This window comes from Chanodichthys erythropterus, chromosome 8 (genome assembly GCF_024489055.1).
Source record: "Chanodichthys erythropterus isolate Z2021 chromosome 8, ASM2448905v1, whole genome shotgun sequence".
Taxonomy (NCBI): domain Eukaryota; kingdom Metazoa; phylum Chordata; class Actinopteri; order Cypriniformes; family Xenocyprididae; genus Chanodichthys; species Chanodichthys erythropterus.
Window position 1 is genome coordinate 6,928,903 of NC_090228.1, and position 18,496 is coordinate 6,947,398.

The 18,496-nt window shown below is 39.3% G+C and overlaps 1 protein-coding gene across 1 annotated transcript; it reads right to left on the reverse strand.

Moving 5' to 3' along the window:
- Positions 1-5,766: 5,766 nt before the first annotated feature.
- Positions 5,767-15,999, reverse strand: tmem168a (transmembrane protein 168a). The gene is made up of 5 exons (XM_067391641.1): positions 15,929-15,999; positions 14,014-15,176; positions 13,313-13,455; positions 9,229-9,494; positions 5,767-7,291 (listed from the first exon to the last, which is right to left on the reverse strand). The coding sequence occupies exons 2-5, from the start codon at positions 15,103-15,105 to the stop codon at positions 6,744-6,746; spliced, it is 2,049 nt and encodes a 682-aa protein (XP_067247742.1). The 5' UTR covers positions 15,106-15,176; positions 15,929-15,999; the 3' UTR covers positions 5,767-6,743.
- Between the last annotated feature and the right edge of the window lie 2,497 nt (positions 16,000-18,496).

Consider the following 18,496-nt stretch of genomic DNA (forward strand, 5'->3'; position numbering starts at 1 on the left):
TAACACTGTCAAAGAGATGACTTAATGAAAGAGGGAGGGAGTTTTTCTATTTTTAAAGAACCAAGCCTTTATGTTCGCTCTTACGACCACACGAGACTCGCAGTGCACGTGAAATTCATCTTAATCAATTCCACTTTATAAACCAGAGACAAGGGTGCAAACTCGCCATCTGTGCAAACAATTTGGATGAGATAAAGTTCATATCCATGTTTAAAAATGTATTGTGATTGCAATAATGCAGTACATCTATGGATTTGTTATGAATCTAGCGTAGATTTACACCAGCCTACTAGCGTAGATTTAATTTCTGGGTAAATCATTTATACAACCTTGCTGGAATTCATTCTGATTGTGTTTCATGAATGAATCCAAATATTTGAACTGAATCGTATTTATAATTCAGTGTTTCAAGGTTAAAATATCTACTCAGTATATAAGCGGATGCTGCAGATAAACCTTTACATTTAAATGCATTGTTTTGTTTTTTTTTGGTGTCATTATATATTTTGTTGACTTGTGTACTTACATTATCCCAAATGTTTCAGTGAATGTTTAAATCCAGAGAAATTAGCAATTTTAACCAGGACTTTTGTGCATTCCCTATCAATCACATCATACCCATGTTACCCTCGATTTCCGGTTTTAATTTGTAGAAACACCATGGAAACACCAAAGACGCTTTAATATATTGTGTGTTTTATTAGACAGGTGAGATGTTTGGAAAAATATGAATAATGTTATATAGCTCAACACTGTAAGTCTTATTGTTTAAATCTTGTTTTCTTGATTTACCGCGAATACCATGTTTTACCATGCCTCATCTAGCTTACTGCAGTGTGCAAACAGTGTCACACAGTAGCCGCAGAGCGAACGCACAGAGTAGCATTAGAACAACTTTTAACACACATATGTATCTACTATGATAAAACAGCGCTACTTTACCCAACATATGCTTGACCGGAAGAAGCAATAGCACTCGTGTGTGGCATAATAAAAGTTCTGTGTGTCACGCTCATCTCTCATTAGCAATCGCTCCAACGGCTTTCAGCCACACCCTGCTTCATATTAACAGCAATGTTAATAAATATTTAATACATTGTCTATGGAGGGACAGACAGCTCTCAGATTTCATCAAAAAGATTAACGAAAGGTGTACAGGTTTGGAATAACATGAGGGTGAGTAAATGGTGACAGGATTTTCATTTTTGGGTGAACTATCCCTTTCAATGATGCTCAATCGGGGCCAAAAAAGGGTGCCAAAAATATCCCCAACACCATTACACCACCAGCAGCAGCCTGAACTGTAAATGGATCCATGCTTTAATGTTGTTTACACCAAATTATAATCCTACTGTTACCAACAGAAATCAAGACTCACCAGACCAGGCATGGTTTTTCCAATCTTCTGTGTTTTGGTGGGCCTGTGTGAATTGTAGCCTCAGTTTCCTGTTCTTATGTGACTTTGGTGTGTCTTCTGCTGCTGTAGCCCATCTGCTTCAAGATTCGATTTCAGAGATGCTCTTCTGCATACCTCGGTTGTAACTAGTGGTTATTTGAGTTACTGTTGCCTTTCCATCAGTCTGGCCTTTCTTCTCTGGCATCAACAAGGCATTTTCACCCACAGAACTGCCGCTCACTGGATATTTGTGTTAACGAGTGGTTGAACGGGTGTACCTAATAAAGTGGCTGGTGAGTGTATGTATAATTTTAAAATGTTATCTTTTATTTTTAACACAGTTTTGGACTACTGCAAAAATATTTTCTTAATATGTTGCCTCGTTTCCCTCCAAATGGGAACAAAATTGCTGCTATTATGTTTTATAATACTAACATCAACTGAATAGTTGCCAGTCCTTTATAGTAGTCATTAACCCTTCCCATTAGGGGGCGCACTTCTGCTTTGTATAGCCTGCTAATAATGTCATTTTTTATGGGACAGCTTGCACTTCCAGTGTCCAGGTCAGTCATCATTAAGCTCACTAGTAGTAGATTCAGGACTGGCACCTTCCTGCATCACAGCGAGGATGAACAATTCTGAAGGGAACAGTGTGCATCAGTGTGTATGTATATGCAGTTTCAAAATCACACACTAACACACACACACTAAATTCAGGCACAGTCACTGTCAGCTGCCTCTAAATTAGGCTATTCCGTTCCACTGCCCAATTGCCCAACAGCTAAGAAAAAATGAGAAAGAGAAAGAGGAGTTTCTTGGTAAAAAGGGACACATGCATTAAAATGAAACAGTCCTGGTATAAACCTAGATAAAAAGGCCTCAAAATCGTTCTTAGCAGGGTTTATAGTTTTTACTATTTGAATTATATCGGTTCCACTTTAAGACTTACTTTGAACAAGAATTGCCAGCTTTGACTGGAAGAAACCATCTGGTCATGTGTAAAGAATTCGACCAGTTTATTTTCTTTTTCTCCTTTTCGCTTCAAATCAGCGCACAGACAATTTGGATTGCAAGCTTCTTGCGGGTTACCATTTTGTATAACAATTCCAGTCTCACGCATGATCTTGTGTTATTTCCTTATCAGTTTTCACGTGTGTTTGGTTGTAAAAATGTAGTTTGCAGACCAGACAGAGTTGTCATGATTCATCCTATTGTAAAGTCATGCAAATTCAGGGATTAATTCTTCCTCTAATGCCTCGTTTCCACCAATTTGGGATTGTAAACTCTGATCTGACTTGAGTTTCCATGCATGCAGCATGCCTATCAATGTCATTCATGCGCTGAGAAGAAAGTGACACAGTAAACAACAATGGAGGACACACAGCAGATCTTTTTGCTTCTTGGTATGTGGCTGTTTGTCACTAGAAGATATGGTATCATGTTTCAACTTTAACAAAATGGCGCCTCTTGTGTTGTCATTCCTTTTGTAGCATGTGCAAGTGATGATTCTCTGTAAACCAAACAATGTTCTGCAGTGAGTCTAGCTCCACCCTTTAGTATCGGACTATTGTGCCAAGTACCCCAGTGGAAGGGTCGCAAAAAAAGTGGTATTAGGGTACCATTCACAACTTCTGACAATGGAAATGGCAAAAATTCCATACCGCTCAGTGGAAATGAGGCATTAGTGTTCATTTCTGTAGTCTGGTCTCTTGCAAACAAATATATCCTTGTCTAAAGTCTACACCACATAAAGATACAAGATTATAAGATGCACATTATTGCCTTTTAACTTCAATGAAAACATGCTATCAGGTGATAAAGAGTGATGTCTCCCTCATTTGATGCCTCAAACTCCTGTTGGCATTTAATTAAATGACTATATTCAATCCAAAGCATCTGTGGGGGGAGTCTATTTTAGACACAGTCCACTGGGTGAGTTTCTGTCTCTCTGCCTAGCTTCACTCATGACAGGTGAGCTAATTACCCTTCCAAGGTTATTTGGCTACATCAACGTTTTTAATTCAAGCTATTCAGCTGCAGCTGTTCAGATAAATAATTTGAAATCACGAATGAAATCAGCCCATACCAAATGAGCTTTGAGACCATATATACAAGTGGGAATCGCACTGCTGGTAAATGGCATACTTACTCTGTTCTTCTGCCTAAAAAGCATCTTTCTCTATTGACAGATATTTAAAAAAAATTGCCAAAAGTTGTTATTCTTATTCTGATAAAATACAATGTGTTGCTTGTGAAAATTTTTGTTTCATGACTTACCTCTGGTAATGCCCTGAGGCTGTGCATGTTCTCTTGGAGAGATTTCTCCAGGTATTATAGACGTGCTTGATCAAAAGAAGAATCAAAACTGTCCACGCCAAACCATTTTATAGTCTTAAAAATGGCATTGAATCTTCACAAATTAATTGTTTGTGCTATGCAAAGTCAAGTAAGATTTCCAAACACCTTAACTGTGCATTTCCATGTTATGATTTTGACCCAACTGTGCAGACTATGACATCTGCTTACTCACAGCTGATGTATTTGGACTTCTGACTCAGCAACCCTCAATAGGTGCAGCAGAGCACTGCTAATTCAGTTTAGAGGATGAAGCTAGCCTTAATCTAATCATTGAATAAAACATTCCTGCTGTATTTACATGAATCATTGACCTTAGCAAACATGCTACACTTTGCCTCTGCTAACAACACAGTCTTCATGTCAACAAGTAGCAGGAACTGGATTCTAAAGGGTATGTAAAAAAAATGACATGAAAGTTCTCCATACCTTCAAGAGACAAGCAGGAAAGGTTTTCCCCTCACTTTGAAAGAACAGCCTCAAGGTAGCCGTAGTTCACCCACCTGCTGTGCTGAACTAATAAAATGCATGAAAGTGACTCTAAAATGTTACCTGGGAGATGTGTTCAGATTCAGTGAAACGCAGGTCATGCTCTCTAAAGGACAAGAATGAACAAACTGACAGAATCACTGTTTCCATGACATTACATGCCCTGTTTTCACATATACTGAAATACTATAATATACAGTGGGTACGGAAAGTATTCAGACCCACTTAAAATTTTCACTCTTTGTTATATTGCAGCCATTTGCTAAACTCATTTAAGTTCATTTTTTTTCCTCAATGTACACACAGCACCCCATATTGACAGAAAACACAGAATTGTTGACATTTTTGCAGATTTATTAAAAAAGAAAAACAGAAATATCCATAATCCTTAAATGGAAGACGTTTGGGATGACCAGAAACCTTCCTAAAGCTGGCCATCTGGCCAAACTGAGCTATCGGGGAGAAGAGTCTTTGTGAGAGAGGTAAAGAAGAACCCAAAGATCACTGTGGCTGAGCTCCAGAGATACAGTCGGGAGATGGGAGTTGTAGAAAGTCAATCATCACTTTAGCCCTCCACCAGGGCTAGAGTTTGCTAAAAAAAAAAACACCTGAAGGACTCCAAGATGGTGAGAAATAAGATTCTCTGGTCTGATGAGACCAAGATAGAACTTTTTGGCCTTAATTCTAAGCGGTATGTGTGGAGAAAACCAGGCACTGCTCATCACCTGTCCAATACAGTCCCAACAGTGAAGCATGGTGGTGGCAGCTTTATACTGTGGGGGTGTTTTTCAGCTGCAGGGACAGGACGACTGGTTGCAGTCGAGGGAAAGATGAATGCGGCCAAGTACAGGGATATCCTGGACAAAAACCTTCTCCAGAGTGCTCAGGACCTCAGACTGGGCCGAAGGTTTACCTTCCAACAAGACAATGACCCTAAGCACACAGCTAAAATAACGAAGGAGTGGCTTCACAACAACTCCGTGACTGTTCTTGAATGGCCCAGCCAGAGCCCTGACTTAAACCCAATTGAGCATCTCTGGAGAGACCTAAAAATGGCTGTCCACCAACGTTTACCATCCAACCTGACAGAACTGGAGAGGATCTGCAAGGAGGAATGGCAGAGGATCCCCAAATCCAGGTGTGAAAAACTTGTTGCATCTTTCCCAAAAAGACTCATGGCTGTATTAGATCAAAAGGGTGCTTCTACTAAATACTGAGCAAAGGGTCTGAATACTTAGGACCATGTGATATTTCAGTTTTTCTTTTTTAATAAATCTGCAAAAATGTCAACAATTCTGTGTTTTTCTGTCAATATGGGGTGCTGTGTGTACATTAATGAGGAAAAAAATGAACTTAAATGATTTTAGCAAATGGCTGCAATATAACAAAGAGTGAAAAATTTAAGGGGGTCTGAATACTTTCCGTACCCACTCTAGTAACTATATATAAAATATTATCTCATTAATCTCCCTTGTTCCATATGTTCTGAATCAGGATACTGCGAGCAAGAATTTGCATTGGAAAGGGGCAAGGACCAGTATACATCACTGGTAAAATGTCACTAATGCATTGTTTCGTTTACTGTCAAAATATATTTCATAGCACTGTAACAATGAGACAGTACTAGAAATTGCCAACCTCCTGGACAGTGAACTGACCAGGGAGCCGACTGAGACACACCAAGTGCTGGTAGTATTAACAAAAAAATCTATGCTAGCTAATCATCACTAAACAGAGGCATATCACACATGCTGGAACACCTACTTACCAAGCTGCTTATTTTAAACAGTCTTTATTAATGGACGCTGGTCTGTTGAAAAAGAATTAATAAAGGTCAACTCTTGAAAACAAAAACCCCACTGAAAATACAAAATAAAATAAGGCATGATATGGTTTAAACATTGGCTGTTGAAGAGGTCTTGGGGAAACAACTAAACCAGACCTGTTCTACTTCTTGGCAAAAACAAAATATGTAATAACCTTCTTAAGGAACAATTAGATTGTTTAACTTTGCCTGAGACTGGATACATTGCAATACACGTATTTCACCCACATCCAAAAAAATTTCACTTAAAATCTAATAAATTAACACAAGGCACTTGGCACTGATAGTCTCAATACTGTGAAAAAGCACAGATTCATATGATATAAGACAGTGACTATATTGTGTATATAGGGCACATAGATAAACAGAAGTCGTCATATGACAATGATGCTCAATCCTGTTCCTAAAGTCCGACCAACCTGCAAGGGTTAGTCCTAACTCAAATTAAACATTCCTGAACCTTTTAGTCAAGGCCTTTGGGTTCAACTAAAACTTAGTGTGACTAGAGGAAGGTAGATCTCGAGGAGCAGGACTGAGTGAACAATGCGTCCCATCGATAACTGGTTTCCAAAATAAAGGCAATTGAGCAATTAACTCAATGAAGAATATCCCAAAAACAGCATAGAAAATATAAATGGTCATGTATATACATCATGTAGAACTAAAGCATTTGGTCACCTAAGATCGGACTAGTTTAATCCCCTGTCCTGTGTCCAGTATGCTGGGAGGGAACCAAGAGAGTTTCAGTCTCCTGACACAGCGCAAACACACACTACACAGCCACAGGAGGTTGAGTCCGCAGCACCAATTGGCAACAGCCACCAGTGGGTACGTCATCTTGGGGAAGTGTGTTTTCCAGTGCTTGGCCACGTCGCTCCCGGTGGGCAAGTGGAGGGCGTAATCACTCCAAGGTTTAGACACACCATATATTGCAGAGATGACCCGCCCCCTCTCTGACCACTGCACGCCACTGTCAGGATCGCAGTTATATTTCACCCACTCAGAGGTGAAGTCTCCCAGACGGGGGGCTTCTTGGGTTTCGGCATCCTGGACAGGGCTCATCTTGGCTCCCTGTACCGCAACATACATCCCTTCCACCTTCCGCACAGCCTTCACCCACGGCGTGGAATTCTCAGTGTCCAGGATCATGATGAGGCGGGAAGAGAAGTCACTGTTCCGCTCCCTCCACATATCAAGGATCTGCTGCAGACGCAAGCAATCGCCACCTGCAGGCAAGAAAGGTTGTCAATCAATCGAAAGAAGGTCTCAGGTGCATCTTAGGGTTTTTTCACACAGGCAGTTTAGTTCGGAATGGGGCACGGTTCGCATGAAAAATTTCTAATGTGAAAGCTTTCATATGGATCCCGGTGCGCACCAGGGTATCGAACCCGAGACTACCTGAAGGAGGTGGTCTGAGTTTGGTGGCGTGATTCCCATGAATGTGAAAGTAACATGGACTTGGGTGCGCACTTGTTCAGGAAGTAAAGTAAGCTGCGCATGTGTTTTAGCTGATTACAGTGTATTCACATGTAAGGGATACTGTTGTCAAAAGTACCGACTTTGGTACCAAGACAGTATTGAAATTTTAAAAATGTAACGATACCAGCATTACCCCCTAGCATTTTGAGTGCTGTTGAGGGGGTTCTTAAACACAGAGCGCTTACACAGATACACACAGGAGCGCTTGAAAGCAGGGATCTATCAGTGGATCCCTAATATATCCGCTGATTGTCGGATCCGCTGATAGATGCCTGCTTTGAAATGCTCCCATGTGTATCTGTGTAAGTGCTCAGTAAAGAGCATCAAATATGTATTTTTACAACATGTTTTTGAAGCATTGATCATTGTAGCCAATCACAGACATATCTGTTGAGTGTGTGAACACAATGGCCAATCAGAGGTGTTTTAGAATCTGTTCAACAGCGCTCAAAACGCTAGAGGGGTATGCTGGTATCGTCACATTTTAAAAATTTCAGTACTTGGATACCAAGTCGTACGTTTGACAACACTAGATGATTGTGTTGATGATTTACCTTGGATATAAGAAAGAGTGAGCTTGCAGTTTATTCATTCATAGCGAGTGCAACCAGGCAAATGAATGATAATCCACTGGTCTCCACAAATGAGTCTGTTTGCAAGCTGCAGAAAGCCACCTTATGCGACGCACATACAGCAAGCCAAAGTGTCGTTTACTCAGCTACGCATAATAGCACCGAATTAATAAAAAACACAATATATTGACCACATTCTGTTTTCTATCATGCGCCATGCACGTTTCTGAAGATGTAAGATGAACGCAAATGCACCAGGGTTTGATAGAATCAAGTTGAGTGTGAAACCAGAGGGGGCACCAGGAACAATCGCGCTCTGACTCGTCCCGCCGCAAACGTGCCAGGTATAAAAACGCCCTTAAAGTCTTTTCCTGTGCAGAATAAGCTGGACCAGACCTCTGGTTATTTGTTTGCCAACTCAAGACAAGTTCAAACAACACCACTATCCAATCAAGTAAAATTGCACCAGTTTGCATTGGGTAAAGAAATTCCCATTCACAAATAAATAATGTGCTGAAATAGACATGACAGGCTGTTGCTACAGGGGAAACGGGGAGAGACGGTGCAAGCAACACGGTAAAGGTGTAAAAAGTCTGACAGTTTGCAATGCTGCTGGGAAGACTGCAAATAACACTCTGCAAGTACCTTGTTCAAAACCCGAACGAGGATTCCTGGTCTGATCAAACATTATGACAGGGGCTGTGACATCCCATATCGCTCATGAGGATTAATACCTCACCGAGTTACAGGACGCACACACAGGCAGGAAGATAAAGCATGGTAGAGCGATGGAGCCAAGATATATCTTTACAGTTCCGAGAGCTTTCAGAGCGATAAATTGCTAAAGCTCAGTCAAAATAAAAGCATTCGTTCCTTGATCTCTTTTACAAAGACCAGAAAAAGCAATATTGATTTTAGCATTCGAGAGAACCTATGATATAAATAACTCCCGGTTAGTGCATGACATACAGAAATTTATTTAGTTTGGGTCTTCTTCAATACATTTCAATAAAAGAAAACAGCATGTAGACATGCTACAATTCATAACCTCAACTCTCAGTTAATTTAGATCAATTCCACCCTATCAATTGCGACTGGTATCCATCTCTTACCTGCCAAAGTCCAGTCTCCACTGGGAAGCGTGTGGCCGCTGTAGTATAAGATGTAGGTGTCGTGCCGCGGGCCTTCAGCGGTGCAGAGCTCCAGAAATGAGCGCAGTTTGGCCACCAGGGTGTCCAGGCTTAGACTGGTGGAGTAATCACATCCGTACGTCTGGATGAGGTGGTGGGAGAAGAGTCGCTGCACAGCATTCAAAGTAGCTGTGGAGTGCAATTCCTGGACTTGCCCTGGAGGCAACAGCAATGGCTGGCCATCTGCACTGCACCCCATTGAGAAAAAGTAAAGAGGATGATGGGTGAAATGTGGAAGAGAGACTGATGCTTCCGAATTGCTAACTGGGTCAACTTAACCTTCCGAATATACACAAAAAAATATTAAGAGGGATAAGCACAATGGAGAGTGAATTCAAAAAGGTCATGAAAAGGAGTAGTGCAAAATGTAAGATGGAGAAAAAGGTACAAAGAAAAGGAGAAAGAACATAGATGTTATTCTGTTCGAAAGTGAGAGCAAAAGTGATTTAGCAGCTCCTCGCAGGGTCATCCTAGCCCCTTCTGCCTTTCTAAAGGAGCATGACAAGACATCCTGCTATAAATATCATCTAAAACAGCACTGGCTAATAAACAAGTCGACAATTAACAACCAAAACCATTATAACCCCCTGTAGCCTTGCTTCCCAAAGACTGTGATTATATAACCAAGACCAAGCATTTGTGGTGGCAATGTTATTTCCCATAGGTAGACGTGCTTGCTGAAGACTGAAATGGCAAGTCTAAGGCACAGTGACCCATGAAAACTACCTAGGCAGGTGCTGAGCTATTCAAGTGGAAATGACCGCTTCTCTGAGCTTGTTTGCCAGGACTCTATCCTTCAATCTCTCAACTGCTGAGCTTTCCTACTTGCGTCTTCTTCTTCATTGTTTTTTTAAACTGCTTTAGATCTGTTTTTTTCTACTCAACCCATCCCTGCTCCAGTGCCCCTCATTCCTAAACACAACAACATTTTAGGCACCAAAAATAATATCATGACTAAAGGCAAAATGTTTGCTGAAATATCTTTTCATTTGAATTCCACAAGAAGTTTATTAGCTACAAAGGACTAATGAATTGTTCATGGTTTTTATAAACTATTAAAATGCTTTCTGGGTGAACCATCTAAATATTTGGATGTTGGCCAGAGCTCATTCCCTTTAAATGTGAGAGAAAAATGGTACCACGGCATCTGCTAGGAATGAAAACTATTTCTCGCTGTCAGACTTGAGCATTTCTCTCTCATCCCTTCCCCTCTCATCTTCCCAAGAGGCCCTCGTCATGGTAAAAACATGATCTGTACCCATCAGATGGAAGATTACACCTTGCTACATTCCCCTCATGCGCCTGCTCCATGCAGAGCCTTTCCACCAGAGTGGAAGTGCTGGAATACTGAGTCTGAAAAGGTTGTGGAGCTGCATCCTAATCGACATCATAATCAGCGACCTGGCTGACGGCCTGCCCTGTACCCCACCCTCACTCTCTCTCAGTATGCATGGCACATGCTTCTCCCAGCGGAACCAACAATAGACCAAGTTTATTAAAGGCTATGAGTTTATTTAACGTTAACATTTGTTTATAGAGATCCAACAAATGTTAACGTTAAATAACGTTAAATAACGATTTTTTCTACACACCTCTATTTTTTATGACACTTAGCAAAGGACTGATCAAGATGCACATTCAAGATGAGCAAGAGTAGGGCAGCAGACTATTTCCCTTGATGTTGGAATTATGAATATTAATCATCTTTCTGATTTAGCCACACATCCAAAACAAGCTGTTTTTGAATGTTTTTTTCATCATCGTTGTGGCATCATGACCACAAAAATCAGGCCTGATTCAAATATCAAAGACTATTCAGTATTCAGCAACTTTACCAAACCTAAAGAACAACAATGTGAACTATGCTGGTAAAGATAGGTTAGCCAATCATAATAGAGGTCAATTACATATACTATAAAATATAAAGTCATAAAGTTACAGTAGAGAAAACTGTATAATTTAAAGGTGCCCTTGGTTAAAAAATTTAATTTACCTTGGCATAGTTAAATAACAAGCAAGCAAGGACAATAGCGAAAAATGGCAGATGGAGCAATAATAACTGACATGATCCATGATGATATCATGATATTTTTAGTGATATTTTTGTAAATTGTCCTTATAAATGTTTCGTTAACATGTTGCTAATGTACTGTTAAATGTGGTTAAAGTCAGCATCGTTTCTTACTATATTCGCGGCGACAAGAACCATCGCTATTTTCATTTTTAAACACTTGCAGTCTGTATAATGCATAAACACAACTTCATTCTTTATAAATCTCTCCAACAGTGTAGCATTAGCCGTTAGCCACGGAGCACTATCAATCTCATTCATAACCAAATGTAAACATTCAAATAAACACTGTACTTACGTGATTAGACATGTTGCATGACGAACACTTTGTAAAGATCCATTTTGAGGGTTATATTAGCTGTTTGAACTTTTTTTATGTTGTTTAAGGCAAGCGCGAGCTCTTGGGGTGTGGAGCACCAGATTTGAAGGGGCTGTGTACCCTGAATCGGCTCATTTATAACGATGCCCCAAAATAGGCAGTTAAAAAAATTAATTTAAAAAATCTATGGGGTATTTTGAGCTGAAACTTCACAGACACATTCAGGGGACACCTTAGACTTATATTACATCTTTTAAAAAAAAGTTCTAGGGCACCTTTAAGGGTCAGAGAAAGGGTGAAAAGAGTTCATGTAAAAATGTTTTGGTACAGGAAACTTTGACAAACATAAGTGGACATCAAGGGAAAAATAGGCAGGTACATATATTTAACTTATATGGATTGAAACAAACAGAAGAAACAATAAATTATTAACAATGTATGTGTTCAATCTACAAGCATAAATAATAGTACTTCTCAGAATTGATTTCTTTTCTCTGAATTGCTCTTGAAGTCTTGCATTGCTGCCAATATTGTTCCTGTATGATAAATTGCAAATATTTCTCACTTGTATGTCACTTTGCATAAAATACTACAGTAAATAGTAACTGCGATTTTGAAGCCCAAAAAAGCACATAAGTCGATACATAAGCACATAAGCACATAACTCATCTGTACATAAGTCGATCCGACAGAAGAGTGATCTTTGAACTGACACATGACATACTGATGAACACAGAAGCGCAGAGTATAGAGTAAAACAAAAAAGTCACAAATTCGTCTAGAATGAGAATTTTTAAAGAGAAATATTGGAGGAGCTTGAGTTTGTTGCCCAGCCCTGTTTGTTTGAACTGTGAGAGGCGTCTACTCTCACCTAAGCTTACACTACGCCTACATACTATGTCATATGCCAGAACTCAACTCTCTCATGAATGCACGGACGGACATTACTGGAAGCTAGTGAGTCTATAAAGTTATAAATATGTATATTTTTCTTACAAAAATGCATTGCTTCACTTCAGGAGGCCTTTATTAACCCCCTGCAGCTGTAAGGATTACTTTTATGATGGATGGATGGATGGATGGATGGATGGATGGATGGATGGATGGATGGATGGATGGATGGATGGATGGATGGATGGATGGATGGATGGATGGATGGATGGATGGATGGATGGATGGATGGATGGATGGATGGATGGATGGATGGATGGATGGATGGATGGGCTTTTTTGGGCTTCAAAATCACGGTTACTATTCACGCCCATTATAAATCTTGGAAGAGCCAAAATATTTTTTTAATATAACTCCAATTGTGTTTGACTGAAAGAAGAAAGTCATATACATCTAGGATGGCTTGAGGGTGAGTAAATTATGGGAGAATTTTTGGGTGAACTACCCCTTTAAATGAATAAATGTAAAGATTGTAAACTGATTCTAATAAATATGATACCTCAGAAAAAGACATTTCTTAGGTATTAATGTCTGTTATATAAAACATAAGCTGGTTTCTCCAAGGTTGTCTCTCTGTCAATGTGACCCAGTGAACATGCAAGTCAGAAAATGCCTTTGTATGCCATATAACCATTAAATGAGTATACATATGAATGTGCATTTACCTGCTGTAGTAAGTGGGAATTACCACTGCATACCCAACGCAGGTGCCTCCCAAGCAGCTGCCCAGTTCACGGAAGAGTCCATGAGCCAGAGACTCCAGTGGCAGTACCACTAAAAACACACTCATGAATAGTCCAGAAGTGACCTGCAGAGAGGAACCCTCAGTGATCAACAATTCAGAAGTGAATTCAAAGGAAAGGATGATTGTACATCCAAACAAACACAGTCTAATTCAGTCAAAGTCTTTAGTATGTAGTATGCTAGTATTCATTTCTGGACATTGCCATTGTTCTAAGACCTGTTCATTTTAATTAACTAAATAAATATGCCACCTGACTCACCAGCACATTGCTCTCGTTGGTAAAAATCACATTTATTAAAGAAATGAAGCTGCATTTGCTTCGCATGCTGGATAATATTAGCAAAGATGGAAGTAGTGCTTCTAATGACTCATATTCTATGCAAAATTCATATTTTAACATAAAACCTCAAGTGGACTTAGGTTAGAGTAGGCACTTGTGCTCATGGACTGACCCCAATATAATACCAAATTTAGCATTTTAAAACAACAGTAAATTTTTTGTTAACTGTTTACCATACATCTTGGATTATCGCAATAATATCATATTGTGAGATCAGTATCGTGATATGTATCGAATCGTGATATGAGGGTATTGTTACACCCCTAATCAACATGCTTTACCTGCCATGAGACGGCCCCTAGTATGACAGTAGACATCAGGCAGAAGAGCACCAGCCGTTCGGAGATGAGGCAGAAATGACGCATACCCCTAGAGGCCATGATCCTGTCCAAATTGAGCGTTTGTGAGCGCTGGGCCGCCCACGTCTTCTGACACTCGCTTAGCTTGGTGTGGAAGCACCATAGTGTGACGAGGAATACCATGTGGCACAAGATCCACAAGAGGCCAAAGACGCAGAAGCCAGGGATGACCAGGTACCAGGCTTTCATGTTACCCAGCTTCAGGGCACAGAGCACAAAGAACACCAGCTCAACGAATGTCAGAGGAAACAGAGAAAATATCCTCCACAGGCGGCCAGCTGAGAGAAACTGCTTCCAGCGTTCAGTCGCCGACAAACTGCTAAAGTAGACGTCCAGAAGGGGCTCGCATATAAGCCGTCCCAGGTAGCAGCTGAGCACGAAGGGGTTTGTTTGGATCTCCAAGGACTGGAAGAAGGTAACGGCTGTGATCACAGCAAAGCAGGCAAGATTAGGGAGAGCCAAGGGCGACTTCATGCGAAGGTCCACAATGAGGACCATTAACGCAAATGTCAGCGCAATCATGGCCAGTGATTTGTAGAAAACCAAGCTGATGCTTGCGACGCCAAATCCCAGGAGCTCTAGGAGCTCAGATGACGTCAGAACGACTGGTTTATACTTAGCACTACCGCACAGACGTTCTGTCAGGGCCCAGAGCGTCCGAACAGCTACGCTAGCGAGCAACAGGTAGTTTGTGACCTGTTCCTTTATGTCTTTCTCCAGAGACGAGGAGTTCAGGAAGCAAAGGAGACCCTGCAAGAAGCCGAACCACAGGTGGAAGAGACTTAAGCTGGCGGACTCCATTGAAAAGTAGTAGTAGAGGATACAAGCTATGGCTGAAACGAACAAACCCAAGATGAAGATGACCAGAATCATGGGCTCTGAGGGGGTCTGCTCCCATCGTACGTACATTCCCAAGCACACAGCTACCAGCAGGTTGAAGCTGGAGAGATACCCCAAACAGCGGAGAGAGGACCACATGTCCACACCCTTGTCCGAATCCTCTTGGCCTGACATTTTTGAGTATGACCACAGAGGATTAGGCCTCGCTCCTTCAAGACTAGGAAAGATAATGTTCAGGCATTCCACTAAAATCAATAATGGAAAAAAAAAGAGTTATTAGTACTGAAGTCAGTGACGCAATTCTAAAAACATCAAAAACACATTCATATAATCAACATGTCAGCTCAAAATTAAATTATCATCTTAAAAGGCATCATGACAAATGATAAAAAAAAAAGATTATTCTCATTTTGAGTCTGTAATCAAACAACAGTATGGTATACCTTTCAAAAAAAGATATATTTGTATGTATTAATATATATATACACACATATAAAATGTATAGGAGAGTCCAATTACATATATACAGAATATAGCCTATAGTTATACTGTATAAAGTGTATGTACACAGAACATAGTTTCTATACATCCTAACCCTGAGAAATATTCAATGTGAATGGAGTAGAAAGGTGTGACAACTAGCCCCGTTTCATCTTAATACTTAGTATACATACACAGAGAGAGAGAGAGAGACGTGAGATGTTTTGAGCACATGATGGTCATACAATTTTTTGTCGATGTTCGTATACATAACGGACATAAGATGACAGATCATGTTTAATGTATTACGAGTGCCAAGAAGGTTCAAGATTAATAGATGTCAGATATGAAACTGCCACATAACCAGCCTAAACCAGACACTCTCAACTTTAACACTGTAAATACTTTAAAAGCATGAAAATACCGCGACATTTTAAAAAAATTAGTATTAACGACTGATTTTTGTAATTTTTCTAATCGTTGCTCGAAAGTAAAGCATAAGCAGAATTATTCTTACATTTGTTTATAGCAAAGAGTTTTTAGTTTCCCGATGGCCATGATGCTTCCGGACTCCAAACTACGGCGGCACAGAAGGGTTAAAGGCGAAGTGTAAAATCTGCGTAGAAATTCTTTGCGCCACATCCGTGATCTGTTTCCAGGTGTTGTCTTGTCACATACTGTTAATTTAGTCGGTTTATTTACTAGAGATATACATATGACAAAACATTTCAAATGATTTCTGTTCATAAAAATGTAAATATCCTGTGTTGCTTATTTACTTTTACCATGTGCCAAAACAAAGCTATTCACACTTACACCATATCTACAAGAAAAAAAATAAATAAATAAATAATAATAAAAAAAAAAAAAAAAAAAAAAAATATATATATATATATATATATATATATACAAGGATGTTTTGTGGATATTATATTGATTAAGTGTTTGTATCTGTGGGCTGAGTGTTCCTGTGAAGAAAAACAGAAAGTGATGCAGTTATTTCTCTCTTGCATGGCATTAAACAACAACATAATTCTAGATTTTCATGAGGGGCATAGTCAGTTATTCATAGTGAAATCTGCCGATACCAGGAACAATACCGATAGTTTGGTTGTTCTGCCTTTTATAACTTCTGTTAATTTTATGATAATGTCATTATAATTAATCATTAATCATTAGGCTATATTTTTAATTATTATATTATGAAAGAAATGCAAATAAAAACTTTATTCTCTTCATTTTATCAACTTGTTTCAGAGTAACTGGTATCAGTTATAAACAAACACATTACTCAAATTAATATTAACACACATTAATTAAATTCTGAAGATTAATATTTCTTAACTTTCTAAATGTTATTAATTCATAATTACTATTAATATTGAACATCAAACTGGTTTCTTAGCATTTTCTTTACACAAAGTACAAATTCAGTGCATTTTCCTGCCCTCTTTTGATTGACAGGATATATTGGCCATGGCTGTTTTTAAACTATCAGCCGATAGCCAATCATGTGACAATTTGCTTTTATCGGCCGATACCGATTATTGGCCGATATATCAGTGCATCTCTAAAAAATAAAAACCTTTAAATATTTATTTAGGACTTTTAGCTGATTTACCAAGCAAAACTGCTAAAACAAATCCCACTTTATGAGATTCCCATATAATAATGGAAATATTTTATCAAGTCCTGTTTCCAATATGTTTAGTTTATTTGCGGTTTAGAATCAGAATTAACTGGTTTGTGAATTAATTGAGTCGGTTCTCATTTGAAACGTAAACGTGGATTTACAAGCTGAAGACTGAATCATTTTGAGTGGTTTATCGCTGTGTGAAACAGTAGATTTATCGTAAAACAGAATGCTTTGCATAAACAGAGATGGACGAAATTAACTAAACCATCCTATCGTTATCGTTTATTGCAGCGACGAGGAAGCAGCCAGTGAACGACTCTACTTCAGATAAAGACTACTTCAAAATTGTCATTAACAGAACTCGAAATCACTTTAAAGTATAATGTTACCATGCAAATACACCCATGAATCACCCACATCAGTTTGAGAATGTGTGCGACATGATAATGTGTATGAAAAAAGGATGAACTGTGCATGGTCTCAGAGTGCATTAAGGGGTCATACCCTTTTATAAATACATCCAATTAGTCCACATTTACCTTGTTTTGAATGAAATATTGAGGTCATTTTTCACAAAATAGGCCATGTAATTCTGAAGGAACAAGATAAGTGCGACAAAGGGAATGTGGGCTTTTTTTAATTAGCAGCACTGACAGTTGAATGTATAATTGAGAGATCTGAACCTTCCAATGTGTTTGAATGCTTCCTGAGTCATTCAAATACACAAATAAGAATGCACATATTAATCATTGTAGCTAAAAGATGCTGAACTAATGCAGGAGTCCTTGAATGTGCTGCTTTCTGGACTTTCTGTGGGCTACACGACTCCATCCAACTCTTCCTCCTCCGCAGAGAAAAATAAGAAAGAGAAAGGGAAAAAAAACCTATGAATTATGCACACCTGTACACCTCCACACCACCTGGCAACCTGCATGTAGCATCACATTAAAAAGGGGTATATAAAATATAAATACTGCTCTTCCATTCAACACCATGACATGAAATAAGAGCAGCAAGCATTTTCAGTCAGGCTTGGACTTGATATGAACGTTGACTAAACGTTTTCCAGAGAGGACAATTGCACTAATTAATTTTGTGTCCTGCTCGGCCATGCAGACAACATGTGAGCCAAATATTGTGAAAAAAAATTGTGAAAGTGTTTATTATTTGATCCAGGCATGTGGTGTAGTGCTTAATAACCTGGGCTGCTTTTGGATACTGGTGTCCTAAAAAGGGTTCTAGACTTGCTTAAAGGGTAGGTTCACCCAAAAATGAACATTTTGTCAACATTTACTCATCAAGTTGTTCCAAACCTGTTTGAATTTCTGTTTGAACACAAAAGAGCATATTTTGAAGAATGTTGGTACACGTTGACGGCAGCCATTGACTTCCATTATAGGAAAAAAAATACTATGGAAGTCAGTGATGTCCTTCAACTGTCTGGTAAAG